General features: G+C 61.7%; 1 protein-coding gene across 2 annotated transcripts in view; it reads left to right on the forward strand.

Moving 5' to 3' along the window:
- The window catches only part of PLEKHA2 (pleckstrin homology domain containing A2), a 44,047-nt gene that overhangs the window by 14,526 nt on the left and 13,126 nt on the right, over positions 1 to 16,395 (forward strand). Inside the window, exons 4-7 of one of the 2 annotated variants that reach the window (XM_075911000.1) lie at positions 705 to 753; positions 2,091 to 2,188; positions 8,939 to 9,079; positions 15,524 to 15,670. In XM_075911000.1, coding sequence (XP_075767115.1) covers positions 705 to 753; positions 2,091 to 2,188; positions 8,939 to 9,079; positions 15,524 to 15,670 — 435 coding nt within the window. The remainder of the gene's footprint in view (positions 1 to 704; positions 754 to 2,090; positions 2,189 to 8,938; positions 9,080 to 15,523; positions 15,671 to 16,395) is intronic. The other variant, XM_075911001.1, reaches the window with a different exon arrangement.

Consider the following 16,395-nt stretch of genomic DNA (forward strand, 5'->3'; position numbering starts at 1 on the left):
CCTCTCGCCGGGCGTGCACAGGGCGTGTCCACGTCTGGCGGCCGCCCTGCGCTCTGCCTGGTCACGTGGCAGGGTGGCTTTGTCACACAGAGGGCTGCCGCTTTCCACGCTCAGCGCTGGCCTCTTCCCAGCCAGAGCAAATGCCGCCACCACGGGGCCGGCTGTCGTGAAACGGCGGCACCACGGCCTGGCAGCGGCGGAGGTTTGGTGCGCCAGGAAGAGCAATTCCGCCACTGTACAGCACGTGGCCCCCGTGCTGAGATGGCAGCGCTCGGTGATCTGCGCCTGGTGCCGTGGCCACGCGTGGACTTGCACGCACGCTCGGAACCACATTCACCAGAACATTCTTATCAGGGAATCCCCGGGCGGGCAGAGACCCCGGAGGCATCGAGTCCAGCCAGGGGGACCCTGACCCTGACCCTAGCCCAATGCAGGAGCAGCCCCGACTCAACCGGGCCAGCCAGGACTCAGAACCCGCTGGGGCCCAGGACGAGGAAAGCCCCCGGGTTGGCTAGTGGACGCCGCGGAGGCCTAGAGGCGGTGCTGATGAGCCCTGCTCATTCGTCACGTTCATTCTGCTTTGGGTCGAGCTCGCTTGAGCGCCTCCCCATTCGCAAAGGGCCCTAGCGCAGAGCTGAGTGAGCGCGATGCGTCCATGGAACGGCCCCATCTCCCTGCCGCTAACCTGCCGTCTCTCTCCCCAGGTCAGCGTCGCCACCCCGAAACAGAAACCGAAAGTCCCCTTCTGCTTCGGTGAGTGGAAGGCACAAGAATGGGGGGGGGGGGGGGTGACTCAAAGGGGCCCAGGCTCGCGGCTGCCACCGTTGTTGCTGCAGCCACGGCAGCGGCTGCGCCCTTGAAATCACTGCTGGAGCTCCGTGTGGCTCTGCGTGGCTCAGAGGGCTGGCGGGGGGTGGGGAGGGCTGGGGCACCATGCTCCAGGTGGCACTGACAGCTGGCTGCTCTGGCCCCGCCCCTTCCACCGAAGCCCCGCCCCTTCCCAGCGGTGGGGCCCCACAAGTTTAGTACGTGGATGCAGGGGAGTGGATCAGCCCCAGCCCATGGCGGGACTGAGCTGGGTTCCAGGAGCGCCCTGGCTGCGGGGCTAGAATAAGGGGGAAAGGGGGTGCTGCGGGTTAAGCCCCCGCGACCCCGGCCCCGAGGGCACGTGCAGGGGACTGCAAGGGCAGCCGGCTCCCGCGGGTTTCGACAAACCCTCGTGCAGCCGGGCGTGTCCCAAGCGTTTCGGTGCAGCACTCCTGGGCGGACGTCTCCGCGGCTGCAGGCGAGAGGGCCCCGCTGGCTGCGAGGTCGGGGGTGGGGAGGGGCCGCGTAGCCCAAGGGGGCTTTCCAGACTCCCCTGTGGCCCCTGGTCGGGGTTTGCTCGGCCTGTGAGCGTTGCGGATGCCGCTAGACGCTGTAACCGCTGGCAGCCACCAAAGCTCCCCCGATACCGCCAGTGCCTGGGGTAACTTCTGAGTCGGGTCCTCCCGGTCTCTCCGGGGGTGGCGGGTATAACAGGCCAGGCCCTCCCCACCTGCCAGCCTGGCCCCAGCCTCCACCCCCCTTCAGTGCAGCTCCCCTGGGCAGTCTGGGGTTCAGCCCCACGGACGCTGGGCCTGGGGGAGGCCGGGGCCGTGCGCTGCCCTTTTGCCCCCGCACCCTGTGCCCCAGCCCGGGCTGGGGCCATGCACTGCCCGCTGCTGCTCCCCCACGCTCTGGCTGGGCCTGGGGAAAGCTGGGGTTGCGCACTTCTAGGCTTGCCAGGAGTCCGGTTTGGGGGGGTGGCTTGCACCCACATTGGGGAGGGCGCTGGGCTCCCACAGAGCTTCCCCCAGCCCTCGGTTCACCTGCCGCCCACGAGTCTCTCCCCGTAAATTCCCTGGGGGTTTCAGTTCTTCACACCCAGCCTTACGCCCTTGTGGCCACAGCTGCCGCGCTCCACCCCAGAGGTGGCTGCGCTCGGTGGGTCCTTGCCGGGGGTCGGCAGGCGCTGGTGCGGCGGGGGTGGAAGTGGAGAGGCGCTGGCATTGACTTAGTGGAGCCCTGCAGAGCGCTGACCGGCCCCTCTCTGTTCCCTGTGGCGCTAGTTATCAACGCTCGATCTCAGCGCTACTTCCTGCAAGCCAGCGATCAAAAGGACCTGCAGGACTGGGTGGAGGCCCTGAACCGCGCCAGCAAGATCACGGTAGGCTCCCCGGCAGAGAACCGCTTGGAGAAGCCACGTTTCACTTCCTGCTCTGACCTCCCCGCCCGGTCCGCTCGGCAGCCTGCTCCAGGGAATGGCTGCGTCGGGCCGGAGCCTGAGCCCCGCGGGCCTGGGGTTAGCGCGGTGGGAGATTCGTCTCATGATTCATGCTGAGGTTGTGAGTCTCAATCACAAAACTGGGTCGAAACCCTGCTCCCGGCCTGCTGCTGCTTTGGGGCTTTAGTGACGGGTGTGATTTCAATGTGAGAGCGCAAATGACTCCCAGAAAAAGGGGCTGATCTTTTGGTTCTGAAACTCCCGAGAGCTTTAGAGCTGGCAAACGGCACAGGCTCAGATTTCTCAGTGGTTAGACCCACAGTCTGAGCCAGCGTTTCTACTACCCCGGGAGCAGAAGCTACCATTGCAAGCTATCGTCAGTGAACTCTTGCGGAAATCTGGCCTCTGCTGCATGATCTCTCGAGCTTCTTTTCCTTCTCCCATCGCTCTCAATCTGGAGAGCCGATCGTATTTCTAAACAAAGAGACGATAACCACAGTCACTTCCCTGTGCCCTGGCACAGCTGCTCCCTTGGGGAGAGAGGTTTCTCCGGGAGACAGACATGCCCGGCGAGTCCTCGTGCCGCGGTGTTACTGGACAGGTCGGAGGCTGGGAGCCGTGTGTAGCTGATTTCTCGCGGCGGCTATCAAAGGGTTTCTTTCTTGTGCTTAAGTAGTTTGCTTATTTGGATTTTCTCCTTCCTGGCCCGGTCGGTCTCCTGAGACAGCAAACGCTTCGTATGTGGGACCCGGCACAGGGTCCGTGTCTCTGTCTTTCCCCCTCATGTGCCAGTGCATTTGTGAGTGGGCCTGGGACTCTGCTTTGCCGTCTTGGCTGTTGAATGCTCCTTCCAGTGAGAGCTGCTGCCTCCCCCTGCGTGTTGATCGTTTCAGGTGAACGATGGCGCTTCCAGGACCCGGTATGTGTAGAGATCCCTTTGTAGGAGCTGGCTGGGGGAATCTGCTGCGATGAAGGTTGTTGAAGCTCAGCCCAGCATAAGACCCCACATTGGCAGAGCCGACTGGAAGGGGCTGAGCTGAAGGACTCAGGCTCGGTGGGTTTTACTGCGTCGTACGCTGCCTGGATCGGCACAGCCTGCGTACGAAGATGAGCGGCGCTGAGCGAGGTAGCGGCGATCATTAGCCCCGAGCTCCCTTCTCCACGGATCGTCGTCCAGGCAGGGTGCTTTGTGCTACCCGACTGTAGGGTAATAAAACACAAAGCGTTTCATTTTCCAATGGGCAGGACGGGGCCTGCGTTTGCTGCTCGTTTGCCCTCGCCTCTGCCTCTGCAAGTGAACGGGGGGTGCACGTCGGGGTCCCTGCAGCTGCCTGGCTGCCCTGCTCTGATTTGCACCTCTCGTTCGCTCCTGGGTGCAGACAGCTGACCCTGAGGCCATGCAGCTGTCCAGTCGGCCGCTCTCCGGCTGGTGGAAGGTTCGCTCTCCGCTCGTGGGACGCGGATCTGTGTCTTCTTGTGCCGTGCGCCTTGTGTTGCCGTTTGCACCTGTGGAAAATGCGACTGTTCTGACTGGAGAGAGCTTTACGCCCACTCCGCACTCATGCTGCAGAGGTGCCTGTGAGGACGCGGGGTGCTGGGCATTGGCAGATCGGGCCCGTAGCACGTGGCTTTTGGCTGAAAGGAGCCTGTTTGATTTTTAAACTCCTAAAACCCAAATGATTAAACGCTGCCTGGGCCTTATCGGCCCCTCTGGCTTGTCTAGATTGGCTGTTCCCTGGTCGACTGGGTCTTTAGCAGCTCCCTGCATCAGACAAACCCCCTTAGAAAGCCAGCGCCGCTACAGATATTTGCCGGGCTGCTGTGAGTGAGATTAGACCCACGTTTTTATTTCCAGGATCTGCATGGCTCCAAACCCGAAAGAGACCCCAGGATTTTCTCTAGGCGGTGCCCTATGAGGGCAGGGGACTGGACTTGTCCAGCAGCTCCAGGCCAGCGGGCTGCGTAGTGTTTCTTTGTCCTGGCCCCGAGTTACAACACGCAGGGTTAGCTGCTTCCATGGCAGAGGAATTCTGGTGCAGGAACCAGAGTTGGTCAGAGAGTGTCGGATTTGCATTGGCCGCACAGGAATACCCAGGAAAAGCCACGGGTCTAGCTGCAGACGTTCTCGGAAGGGCCATTTCCATTCTCCCCCGCTAGTGGCGCTCCCGGCGGGCGAGCTCTTCCTTACTTCCCCGTCTCTCGGAACGAGACAGGTGTGTCTGCCCCAGCAAGTGCCTGTTGCCAGGGCGGGTGTAGAATCACAGGCACGGCAGCCTGTCTCGCCAGAGCCAGCTTGGGAAGAGGCACCGTTCCGAAGGACAGGCTGCTCCGTTCTTGCGTTGCAGTGGGCCTTGGTTTGCTTGCTTGCTTGGCAGCTCCCTGCACGGTTCACTCCCCCGGAGCACCCGGCATTGCCTGCTGTGGGCAGACGGGACACGGGGCTAGAGGGACCTTTGGTCGCCGCGTGGCCACGTCCACTGTTCTCAGACCAGGGAGTGGCTCTCGCCAGGAGGTACCGGGCGGCTGAGGCGTGCGATTCCAGTCCATGCCACTCCCATTGGTTTTCTGCGATGGTCACAGTCCTGGCTGACTAGCCTCAAAGCTGCTTGGGCCACGGCAGCCTGGAACAGCTCAGTCACTCAGAGGAGTGTCTGTCCGTGGGAGCTGGGCCCCTTGTTGCCCTTTGCCACTGACGATCTCCCTCCTGATGTGCACTGGCCAGGGCTCACTCTCCCCTCTCCACTTGTGACTTGCTTGTAATTGCCAGACTGTTTCTTCGGCACTAAGCTAAGCCCCCGCCGGGGTGGAAGGTGCCCGGCTCTCGGATGTGAGAAACACCGGGGCAGGTCCCTGCTCTGACGGACTTTGGTGGCGACCTTTGGCAAATCACAGGGTGTATGTCCCCTAATTACACTAGTCCTCTAATTCGAACTAGGGAGGCTAATGTAGGCATCCGAGGTTGCAAATCAAGCCCGGGATTTAAATCTCGCGCGCTTGATTTGCATCTTCCCGGCCGGGCGCCCCTTTTTTGAAACTTACAAGCTGAAACTAACTGCCCGTGTCTACACGCGGCAGGGAAACGGGCGTTCAACTAAAAGCCCTAACTCGAACTGCCTGTTAAACCTCATTGCAGGAGGAATAGCAGGTAGTTCGATTTAGGGCTTTAATTCGAACGCCCGTTTCTCTGCCGCGTGTAGACACGGGCAGTTAGTCTGAACTTGTACATTTCAAAAAAAAAATGGCAACCAGCCGGGAAGATGCAAATCAAACGCAGGATATTTAAATCCCGGGCTTGATTTGCAACTCTGAATGCCTCCATTAGCCTCCCTAGTTGGAACTAGGGGGCTAGTGTAGACAGACCCAGAGCAGGCAGAGAGAAACCCTGTGCGTTGGAGATCACAGCCGTGCCCGGCCTGGCGGGGGCGTTAGACTCGGAGGGGCACAGGTCCTGCAGGGGCAGTTAGCAGCAAGGAGAGGTAGCTGAGCATTTTGTGGATGAGAACTGAGTCACGGCCCAGTCGCTGTGAACTGTCTCTGAGCAGGCACCTGGCAGCAGTAAGGAGGCAGCGATTCTGGCCCTGCTGCACAATCCCTTTCTGTCTGCGTTGTGAAACCGTTTCCGTTGGTTTGGCCTGTGTGCCAGCTCCCCCAGCACTGACATGCACAGACCTCGCCTGCTCTCCCAGCCGTGGGGCCTGCGAAGATGCAGACAGATAAGACAGCCTGTTGCGCAAGAGGCTCAGATCTGGCCAGTCGCGCGGCCCAGTGCAGGAGGTGACAACCGCACCGAGTTCCGCCGGACCCTGGGACAGGTGTATGCTGCTGGGCCAAGAGCAGCGCACCGGGCTCCCGCGGGTGTGGGAACCTGCTGGCTCGGGGCGTTTTGTCGCAGCAGCTGTGCTGTTTCTGAAACAGGAAGCAGTGGTGTGTTAAGATGCTCATGTTTCCTGTTCCCTTACCGCTGACGGCTGGCTACTTCTCGGTTAGCTAAGCCTGGCTTTTGAGAACCGCCTGGCATTGGCAGCTTGGCTGATCATTCCACAGATTAGCCGGAGCAAAAGTTTGTCCGCAAAGTGGCAAAAGTGACCTTTGTTGGGCTATCTGTGGGTCGGTTAGTTCAGCGCTGAATCCCTTCCTGTACGAGCCAGCAGCTGTGGGTTCTGGCCCTGCCAGGAGCCTCTTGAACTATTTTTTCCTTTATCTACACCCGATTTCGAGTCAGCTCAGTTCAATGCCACGCCCTTGTGTGGAGCTTCGCTCATTTCGGTTGCAGGGGGCTTTCTTTTGGACAGGCTTCTATCTGCTCCTAATTGTCTCAAGCTAAACCTTAATAAGCCTGCTCGCAGACTGTGTGTCCAGACAGCCTTGTGCCCCAGTTTAACCTGCTTTAAAATCACTCCTGAAGTCACACTGATGTAACCCTGTGGGTAGGTAAGTCCTCACTTTCAGGAGCGCAAATGCACTTTGTTTTTTAATTCTTTAGCACACTGAGCCAGTCTGTCTGTCGAGGCCGGTTGCTGAATGCAAATGACATGATGCATCTAACGTGGGGAATAGCGGGAACATCCTCTGAGACTGTTTCCCAGCTCCAGGAGCTCACGGCTGACGTGAAAGCAAGCCAGATAGTTGTACCTAGTGTCCAGAACCACGCACAGACCTTGACTAACTAACCCTCACCACAGCCCTGCAAAAATATGTTCCTATGATCCACTTTCTATGAAGGGGGAAATGAGGCACAGAGAAATTAAGCGACTTGCCCCAGGTCACTGAGCCAGGCAGTGGCGGAGCAAGGATTAGCACTCAGGGGTGCATGTCTTCTCCGAGCCTGGAGCTCATTCCTCTAGCCCCTGCTAGCAACCAGGAAACCTTGAAATCACAGAGGGGAAAGCCCTTCCCAGGAGACCCGCGCTGTCCCACGTCATTTTCCAGTAGCATCATCTCTTGTGGGGTTAGTGAGTCCTGCCCCCTGGCTGTCGAGTGGGACGCTGTGCTCAGCCTGGGGAATGCTGAAGGCAGGAATAATCATGCATGAGAAGCAGGGTCTCCCTGGGGCCAAAAGGCGTTCAGAAGCCCTGGGCCCAGGAAGGCACTTGACAAACTAGATACCGATATTGTAGCCCTGGGACCTTGATCATTCCCTTCCCTTCTCTCTTGATCATTTCTCCGCTGCCGGTGCTAGACCAGCTCTGCACAGGACAGAGAGCGTGGACCCAGTCAACCTGTGGAACTCCTTGCCAGAGGATGTGGTGAAGACCAGGACTTTAACAGGGCTCAAAAAAGAGCTAGATAGATTCATGGAGGACAGGTCCATCAGTGTCTGCCCGGCTCTATTAAGCCCTGCAGCCCGAGCGCCATGGGCCTGTCAGCTGGCTCCGGCGCAGCGTCTCGGTACTGTGGGTTTTCCTTTGCAGTGTAGACAAGCCCAATCCAGAGCTGGGGGGAGGGGCGGGGCGAACTGGGTGGCAATTTCCTTTGCCGTGCGCCGAGTTCCTGCAGCCTGGCTCTCCCCTGCCCTCTTGCTGGTGGCGTGGCTCCGCCGTGTGTAGCAGGCGTTTGACACGGGGGGGAGGGCTGAATCCCACCCATTCGCTTCTCTCCCCGTTCACACGGGTGGAGTCCTGGTGACCCATTGCTCCCAGACCTGCTCCCGAGAGAGCCCCTCTGGGCAGGTCTGTGGGGTGAGCGAGGGCCACGCGGGGGCTGCTTTGTGGCAGGATTCCTGCGGCATCTCAGTGGCGCAGGCCGTTGGGAGGCATCTCCCGTAGTAGCTGAGTGGTCAGTGGCCAGGCAGGAAGGACAAGTCACGTTACGGAGGAATGTCCCCCGAGTCGTCAGGGATGGACCAGAATGACAGCAAGAGAACGGGCCACGGGCAGGCCGCCGGGCAGACCCCCCCCCCCGGACTCGGCCCCCAAATTGCAGTGGGCTTGGAGCAGCAGGGCCAGGCTGCTCCCTCGGGCTGGCTGATGGTGCAGCAGCCTCTGGAAGGGGGTGATTCCACAGAGCCGGGTCCCCCCAGCAGCCTTGCTGGCGATGGGCTGGGAGTGGGGCGTGCGATGGGCTGGGAGTGGGGCGTGCGATGGGCTGGGAGCGGGGCGTGTGATGGGCTGGGAGCGGGGCGTGCAAGGGGCATACGAGGGGCTGCAAGTGGGACGTGCGATGGGCGTACTATGGGCCGCGAGTGGGGCATGCGATGGGCATGTAATGGGCTGCGAGCTGGGTGTGCGAGGGGTTGCAAGGGGGACGTGCGAGGGGCTGTGCGCGGGGCGTGCGAGGGGCTGTGCGCGGGGCGTGCGAGGGGCTGTGCGCGGGGCGTGCGAGGGGCTGTGCGCGGGGCGTGCGAGGGGCTGCGAGCTGGGCATGGGAATGCCAAGCAGCAAGTGCGGCTGTAACTAGAGCAAGGACAGCGGAAGGAGCGGGAGTGCCCTGGTCTCCAGAGGCAGCTTGCAGCCTCGCGCCCGGCGATGTTTCATTCTCTTCCTCCTCTCTCCTTTCCTCGTAGGCGTCTGCAAGCCGCCTGGGAGGGAGCCACGCCCTCATCCGCCTGGGGCGGGGCGCGGCGGTGTCCCCTCTAAGGGCCCTGCTGTATTTGGTCGGGAGCCTGGCCAGGCCAGTGTCCCGGATGCGGAGCCTGCACCTGCTAAGTCTCTCGGTTGGGGCTAGATTCGACTCGCCCGTTTCCCTCTTTCGCAGGTGCCGAAGAGCGGCAGTTTGCCCCCAGCCACCGAGATCGCAACGCCCCCCATCGCACCCCAAGCCCAGGAGAAGAAGCCCCAGGTGGCCTACAAAACTGAGATCATTGGCGGGGTGGTGGTGCACACCCCCATCAATCAGGTGAGCCGGGGATGTCGGCGTCGCATTGCCCGGGGCTGAGGGCACGGGCCAGCGGAGACTGCTCCCCAGGGGGGTGCGAGCAGGAGGACCCCGAACGTGCCGTGTGAGGGCGGGAGCATCAGCAACCTCGGTGGTAAAAACCCGGGTCAGGCAGCCCCCCCAAAACCATGAGACCGTAAAGTCGCAGGGCTTTGAAGCCAGACGTGTTTGCGATTCCTGTTCGTGCCTCCTGGTGTCTGAGCCTTTCGGATTTTGTTGGGTCCCATCTCGCAGCCTTTCTCTGCAAGCAGGAGGGCCGGAAACTTGTTTCTTTTCTTGTTTTAAAGGAAGCGGAGACTCTCGAGAGCCCAGGAGCCTGGGGCTGTAAGGAAAGTCTCGTGATAAAATCACAAGAGTTGGCGATTCGGTTCATAGTTCACTTTCACTCCTGGCCTTGCTGGCTGCAGCTCTGGGGACGAAATACCCCCGGGGGCAGGACAGAGCGGTGGGAATCTCGCATCTCGATGAGCCTAGCTCTGCAGTGCTTCACGCCGAGTGTGAGCGGCAGGTGCTTTAAAGAGTCCCGAACAGGGCACGAGCCTAAATCACACCCCTTAGGTCTGCCTGGCCCCTCTTTCACACCCCTCTGTCTGGGGAGAGCAAGCTCTGGTGCAAGCCGTAACGTTTGCATCCGGAATTTAGTGTGAACCCTTCCCATGTGCAGCTTGCTCCAGTTTTCAGAGCTTGGTGCTAAATCAGAGCCATTTCCAGCAAGTGAACTTTGGTTGGTCACGGGGGAGGATGCAGGTGCTTGGGTTTCGCCCAGGATCTGTCAGCCGGAGAACCTGCTGGAGCCTACCTCTGACGTTGAGGCTGTGGCTGTGGCTGTCTGACCTTTTCTGAAGTAACCCGTCTGACTACACGCTTCTCCTCTTGGTGAAGTTGGTTTGCACTTTCAGTTCAGGAAATCAGGTCTGTGCCTGTGAAACCTTCCCGCCCGGGGTTTATAAATAGCTGCACACGGCACTTCTCTCTTGCTCCAGAGAGCAGTGAGCCGACGGGGTCCGGAGCCACGTGCAAAGCTGCAAACTGCCGGCTCACTGCACCTCGTGTGTCTGTTCCCCACCTTCTGCAAGGCCCAAAGGGCTCTGAGCCAGATCACCTGCCTGCTTCCTCCCGCCCCAGCGGCTGCCGCTCCCCAGAGAGCAGGGAGCTGCCCAGGAGGAAGTGTGGGGGAGGCCTCTCTTTCTCCAGGAGTCCCTGTCTCCTTCTCCCTTGGCCCACGGGGGGGGGGGGGCACGGGCATGGTGATCGGCAACTTCCACTTTTTGGTGGGTTGGCAGCCTAATCTCAGCTCTTATCAGTCACAGGCCTAAAAACAGACTGGAGAGTGAGGTCACTGCGGGGTTCCCCTCGGCAGGCGCTTTTAACTCTGCCCTGCCCGTGCAGACGTGGGTGTGATTGCAGCGTAGGAACTGGCGGGGTTGGATCAGACCCAGGATCCATCTAGACCGGTCGCCTGTCTCTGAAGGTGGCTCCTTCGGCAGGAGATGCAGGAGACCCGATGGCATGATTATGGGTAGGGCCCTACCGAAGCCATGGGCCGCGTCGGCCAATTTCACGGTCATAAAGATTTTTGAAAATGGTAAATTTCATGATTTCAGATACTTAAGTCTCAGACATAAATCTGAAATTTCACTGTGTTGCAATTGTTGGGGTCCTGAAAAAGGAGGGTATTGCAAGGCTAGATTGTGTGTGTGTGTGTGTGTGTGTGTGTGTGTGTGTGTGTGTGTGTGTGTGTGTGTGTGTGTGTGTGTGTAGCTGGGGGAGGGTATTGCAAGGCTAGATTGTGTGTGTATGTGTAGCTGGGGGGAGTGTGTGTGTGTGTGTGTGTGTAGCTGGGGGGGAGTGTGTGTGTGTGTAGCGGGGGGAGCGGTGTGTGTGTGTGTGTGTGTGTAGCTGGGGGGGAGTGTGTGTGTGTGTGTGTAGCTGGGGGAGGGTATTGCAAGGCTAGATTGTGTGTGTGTATGTGTAGCTGGGGGGAGTGTGTGTGTGTGTGTGTGTGTGTAGCTGGGGGGAGTGTGTGTGTGTGTGTGTGTAGCTGGGGGGAGTGTGTGTGTGTGTGTGTGTAGCTGGGGGGAGTGTGTGTGTGTGTGTGTGTAGCTGGGGGAGGGTATTGCAAGGCTAGATTGTGTGTGTGTATGTGTAGCTGGGGGGAGTGTGTGTGTGTGTGTGTAGCGGGGGGAGCGGTGTGTGTGTGTGTATGTGTGTGTGTGTAGCTGGGGGGGAGTGTGTGTGTGTGTAGCTGGGGGGAGGGTATTGCAAGGCTAGATTGTGTGTGTGTGTGTGTGTGTGTGTGTGTGTGTGTGTGTGTGTGTAGCTGGGGGGCGAGCGGTGTTGCAGTATTGCTACCTTTTCTTCTGTGCAGCTGCTGGCAGGGTGCTGCCTTCAGAGCTGGGCAGCTGGAGAGCAGCAGCTGCTGGCCAGGAATCGAGCTCTGAAGGCCGAGCTGCTGCCTGCAGAGATGGGGCCTTACTCAGCGCTCACCACGTTCTGGCCGCCCAGCGCTGGAAGCAGCAGCACAGAAATGTGGGCGACATGGGTGGGGCAGGGCGCTGGACTCGCCTCCTGAGGTCTCCTCCAGCCTGAGGATTGTAGGGTTCGAGGTGTCACCACCCTCACTTGTGCATGGCTGCTGGCCGAGCTGGGCCCTGGCAGCGTTACAACCACTGCTCTCTCCTTGCCCAGCTCGGAAGGCAGCACAGATGTAAGGGTGGCAACACCGGGACCCTCCTGAAATAACCATGTGACCCCCCCTTTTGGGCCAGGAGCCCCAACATGAGGAACGCTGGTCTGTGCAGAGGGGGTAAAAGCCCCCAAAAGGGCAGATTTCATGGGAGGACGCCACGTGTCAGGGTCCGTGCCGTGTTTGTGGCGCTGTACATTTGGTAGGGGCTAATTCTGGGGTAATCTCCTTGCGGGAGGAGTGTCTCAGGGGCCCTTGTGCCCTGAAGCGGGGGGCTGAGTAGCCACCTGTTCTTGTAGCCCTGCCGCGAGGTGGGTAGTCTCACTCTCCCGGCACATGGCTAAGGGCGGCGGCTGGCAGGAAGTAGCAGAGTGAGAGAACGGTGCAGCTCCATCCTGTGAGAATCAGAGCTCGAACTGGCTCGCTTCTCCGAGGGAAGGGGAGGGGGGATTTGACGGTGGCCTCGTGCCTGCGGAGGGAGATCCGTGATCGGGAGCAGAGCTGTAATTCGGCCAAGGCGGGACGCAATCCGGTGGCTTGACACTGAGGTCAGACAAATTCCGACCAGAAGTCAGGTGCAGGGTTTTTATCAGGGAGGGTTGCTGTGGCTTGGGGTCTCCCTCACTTCTAGGCCGTGTTGCTTGGTTCTCCAAGAGAAAGATGTTCTGGCCCCATGCAGGAGAGGCTGGGCAGGGTGTCCGGCCTGCGTTGTGCAGATGGTCAGGCCAGATGAGCTAATTAACCCCTATGAATCCATATGGATAATCCCGCTTAGCAGCCGGGGGCGGGGCAGGCCCTGGCTGGCGGGATGGAAGGCGCCAGAGAAGCGCAGGATGGGCTGCGCGATGCCCCCTGGAACGGGGGTTCTGCGTCTCCTCTGCCTCCCGCGGGACGCCGGAAAACAGGCCCAGAACCGGAACGGGTCCCGCGCTTGCTCAGCCGGGCTGGTGCCGTCTCCGTGCTGGTTTGCGGCTCTCGGGGAGGACAGGCCTTGAGTCCCTGTGTGCAGCTCCCCTGGACTCCCACGCACGGGGACGCTCGCAGGCTGCGGCAGGAGAACCGGTTCTGCCTGAGGCGCCCCAGCCCTGGCAGCTGGCGCTGGTGGAGCAGGCACCTTGGCTGTGGCAGCGAGCCCGGAGCCTGCCCGCCTGTCTCTGTTTGGCTGCAGTGCGCGGAGACGCCCGGCCCAGCTGCGGCCAGGTTCCCCTCCGGCCGGGGTCGCGGGCTGTGCTTCCCGCCCGCGCCCAGGCCCGCTTTTCGTCCCGGCTTCGGGAAGTTCTTGTTTGTTTCTGCGGGTTGCTCTGCCAGGCGCCGGCGGGCCCCAGCCCTGTGCAGCGTGGGCGAGGCCCGGACACCTGCAGGGAGAACCGAGCTCTCCCTCTGACTCAGTGTGTTTCCTGGCACTGCAGCCCACCCCCGGGTGGTCCCCCCTTGCCTGGCTCGGGCCCCAGGCTGCTCTGTGGAGGGCGGGGGGCCTGGAGTTGGCGTGAGCAGGGCAGCAGCTGGCGCACAATGGCGCTGTGTGTTCGGGCCCGTCGTCCCTCGGGAGCCCTGCGCGTGGTCTGTTCAGCGGGCGAGCAGCCGTTACGTGGGCGCCCTGCCACGGGATTTCAGTGCCGCTCTGTTCTCGTGGGAGGGGGCTTGCCTGGGGTCTTGTTCTCCAGAAGAGCCTGACGCTCCAGGCCCCGCGGGCGATAGAGCTGCTGAGGGAGGGCGGGCGCCAGGCGCGGAGGCCTGCGCTGTCTTCCCGGCGCCTCTGCTCCCAGCCCGCACCCCGATGCCACTTTGCATCCTGGGCTGGGGCAGGGAGGGATGGAAAAGCCTGGTCCCCGTCGCTGTGAGCGGGCGCCTGGGCTGTGGCACAGCCAGGACCTGCCTCGGGTCAAGTCCCCTTGTTTTTATTCAGTGTATTTTGGGCCTGGAAAATCTGAGTCCCGCCGCGGAGGGGGAGGGCCGGGGGCTCGGCGTCTGGTTAACGCACCAGGCCGTGACGGCCAGGCCGAGCCCCGCAAGCCAGCGGCCGCTGCTGTCTCCATTCACTAACCTCAAGCCTGGGCTGGAAGGAAGGCGGGGAGAGCTGAGCGCAGCGGTTCCTCCCCCCCCCCCCCATTTCTGCCTTGGGAAGGAGGCGGCAGGGCCTGGGAGCTCGTGGCTTGGCGGTTGTGGAACGGGGCGGTAGTCGGCAGCAGGGAACGTGCCTGCCCAGGGACGTCTGCCTCGGACCCCCGGCGTCTCTCAGGAAGTGCCTGGCCCCTCCTGGCGTGCAGGGCGAAGGGGCCGCTCCGGGCTCTGCGGGGCGATTGCTCCGGGGCTGCGGCAGGCAGAGCGCAGAGCACGCGCACGCTGCCCCGGATGGATGGACGGCGCATCCTGGCGCGGCCCAGGGAGCAGCGGGAGCCCGCGTGGGCTTTGCCCCCTGCCCTCTCCGAGCGGCGAGTCGGTGCCGGACCCCAGCCTGTCCGCTGTGACCGGGGCCTGCGCGTCTGCTCCCACGAGCCCTTCGGCAGCGCGGCTCCTGCTGGCAGGGACAGGGCGAGCCGGGTGCCGCAGGAGGAGGGTGTGTGCAGCTTCGGGAGCCCAGCGCGCCTGGGCTGGGCCGGAAACGGGCCCGTGGTCGCTGTGTGCCGGGGGCTCGCGCAGGGCAGGGAATTCCAGCCCTCTGGCTCCCAGCAGCCTTACGTTGGGGGCTGGGAGAGACCCGGGGAGGCTGCGTTCCTTCTTCCTGCAGGCCCACCTGGTATTTGCCTGCGTGGAAACGTCTCTGGTTTGAATGGGCCCGTCTTGCCAGGCTGTCTGCTTCCTTCTGCGTGCCTGCCCCGCCCGCCCCACGCCCCACTGGAAAAAGGGGCCGGCGGGGTGGTGGCAGAACCCGCAGACTACACAGAATTACTGGGGCCGGTTGAGTCCAAAGCCGACTGCAGAGGGATCTGGCAACACCAGGTGCTTGGGCACCCAAGGGGCAGGTGAAATTCAGTGCTGACACATGCCAAGTAGTGCAGATGGGAAAACTTCAGTCCGATCACGCCCACAAACTGATGCGATTGAAACGAGCTGTTCCCGCTCGGGGGCGAAGGCTCAGGATCCTTGTGGGTCGTTCTCTGAAAACATCGGCTCTGTGTGCAGCAGCCGTCGGAAGAACTAGCAGCGTTAGGAGCCATGAAGAGTGGAGTAAATAAGGAAACAGAAAATATCACCGGGCCCTGGCACAGGCCGGCTTGTCCTGCTTCAGAGGATATGCGTTTGCTCCGTCCTACCCCCAGTTCTATGTTCCTGGGTGTAGTTGGGAGCCTGTCTTTCCGAGGTGCGGGGTGCCTGCCAGCCTCTGTACCCCCGGAGGACCCGGCTGGCTGTGTCTGAGCGTTTTTTTCACTTGCACCACACTGGCAAAGATTGCTCTCGTGCAGGTCTGTTGTTCAGCTGAGGTCAGTGTTCCCCTCCATGTGCAGAATGAATTTTGTTCTGTGCACCAAGACATGCAGATGTGCACCACCAGTAGAAACCTGCTGCTGGCAGTGGGCGCTCTGCTGATCAGCTGGGCGACATGTGAATCTCTCCTGGGAGGCTGCCCTAGCGCTCGGCTTGTAGGGACACTGGCTGGGCTAGGAAAACATTTGCTCTTGAATCCCCATCCTGGAGGCCAGGGGAAGGGTAACTTAGAGGCTGGGCTGCTCTGCGAGGCCCTTGCAGTTTGCAGGCATCTCACTCTCCTTTTGTTCCAGAATGGAGGGGAAGGAGCCGAGGGAGGCGACTTGACCACTCACCCTCTCCTGAAACGCTCCCAGAGCCACATCCCCATCTCAGCCACCAAGCCTCCCGCCGGGCCCCCCGTCCTCAAGAGTGGCTACTGCGTGAAGCAGGGGAACGTGGTGAGTGCTGCTGCTGAGTCGCCCTGAGCTCTCGGAGTGGGATGGAGGGGGAAGGGAGGATATTTCTGAGGCTTCACTCCTGCACTGGCACTGAAAGGAGCCTGATTCCACCCATCCTGCCACCGTGGGGTGAATGGCTCCGCTCTCGGAGGCAGTGTCGGGAAGCTCCAGGCGTCGGAGCAGCGGCGGGAGGTTCAGCAGCGGCAGGTCCAGGGTGCGACCTTGGAGCAAGGCCGGGGGTCACGAAGGCTCTGGCGCTGCAAGATGTGGCCCCGTGTGTTTGTGTGCCGGGGGCCACAGAGGCTCCGGCGCTGGAAGACGTGGGCCCGTGTGTGTGTGCGCCGGGGGTCAGGGAGGCTCCGGTGCTGGAAGACGTGGGCCCGTGTGTGTGTGTGCCGGGGGTCACGGAGGCTCCGGCGCTGGAAGACGTGAGCCCGTGTGTGTGTGCGCCAGGGGTCACGGAGGCTCCGGCGCTGGAAGACGTGGGCCCGTGTGTGTGTGCGCTGGGGGTCACGGAGGCTCCGGCGCTGGAAGACGTGGGCCCGTGTGTGTGTGTGCTGGGGGTCACGGAGGCTCCGGCGCTGGAAGACGTGGGCCCGTGTGTGTGCGCGCTGGGGGTCACGGAGGCTCCGGCGCTGGAAGACGTGGGCCCGTGTGTGTGTGCGCTGGGGGTCACGGAGGCTCCGGCGCTGGAAGACGTGGGCCCGTGTGTGTGCACCAGGGGT

Source organism: Pelodiscus sinensis, chromosome 28, assembly GCF_049634645.1.
Source record: "Pelodiscus sinensis isolate JC-2024 chromosome 28, ASM4963464v1, whole genome shotgun sequence".
NCBI classification, from domain to species: Eukaryota; Metazoa; Chordata; order Testudines; family Trionychidae; genus Pelodiscus; species Pelodiscus sinensis.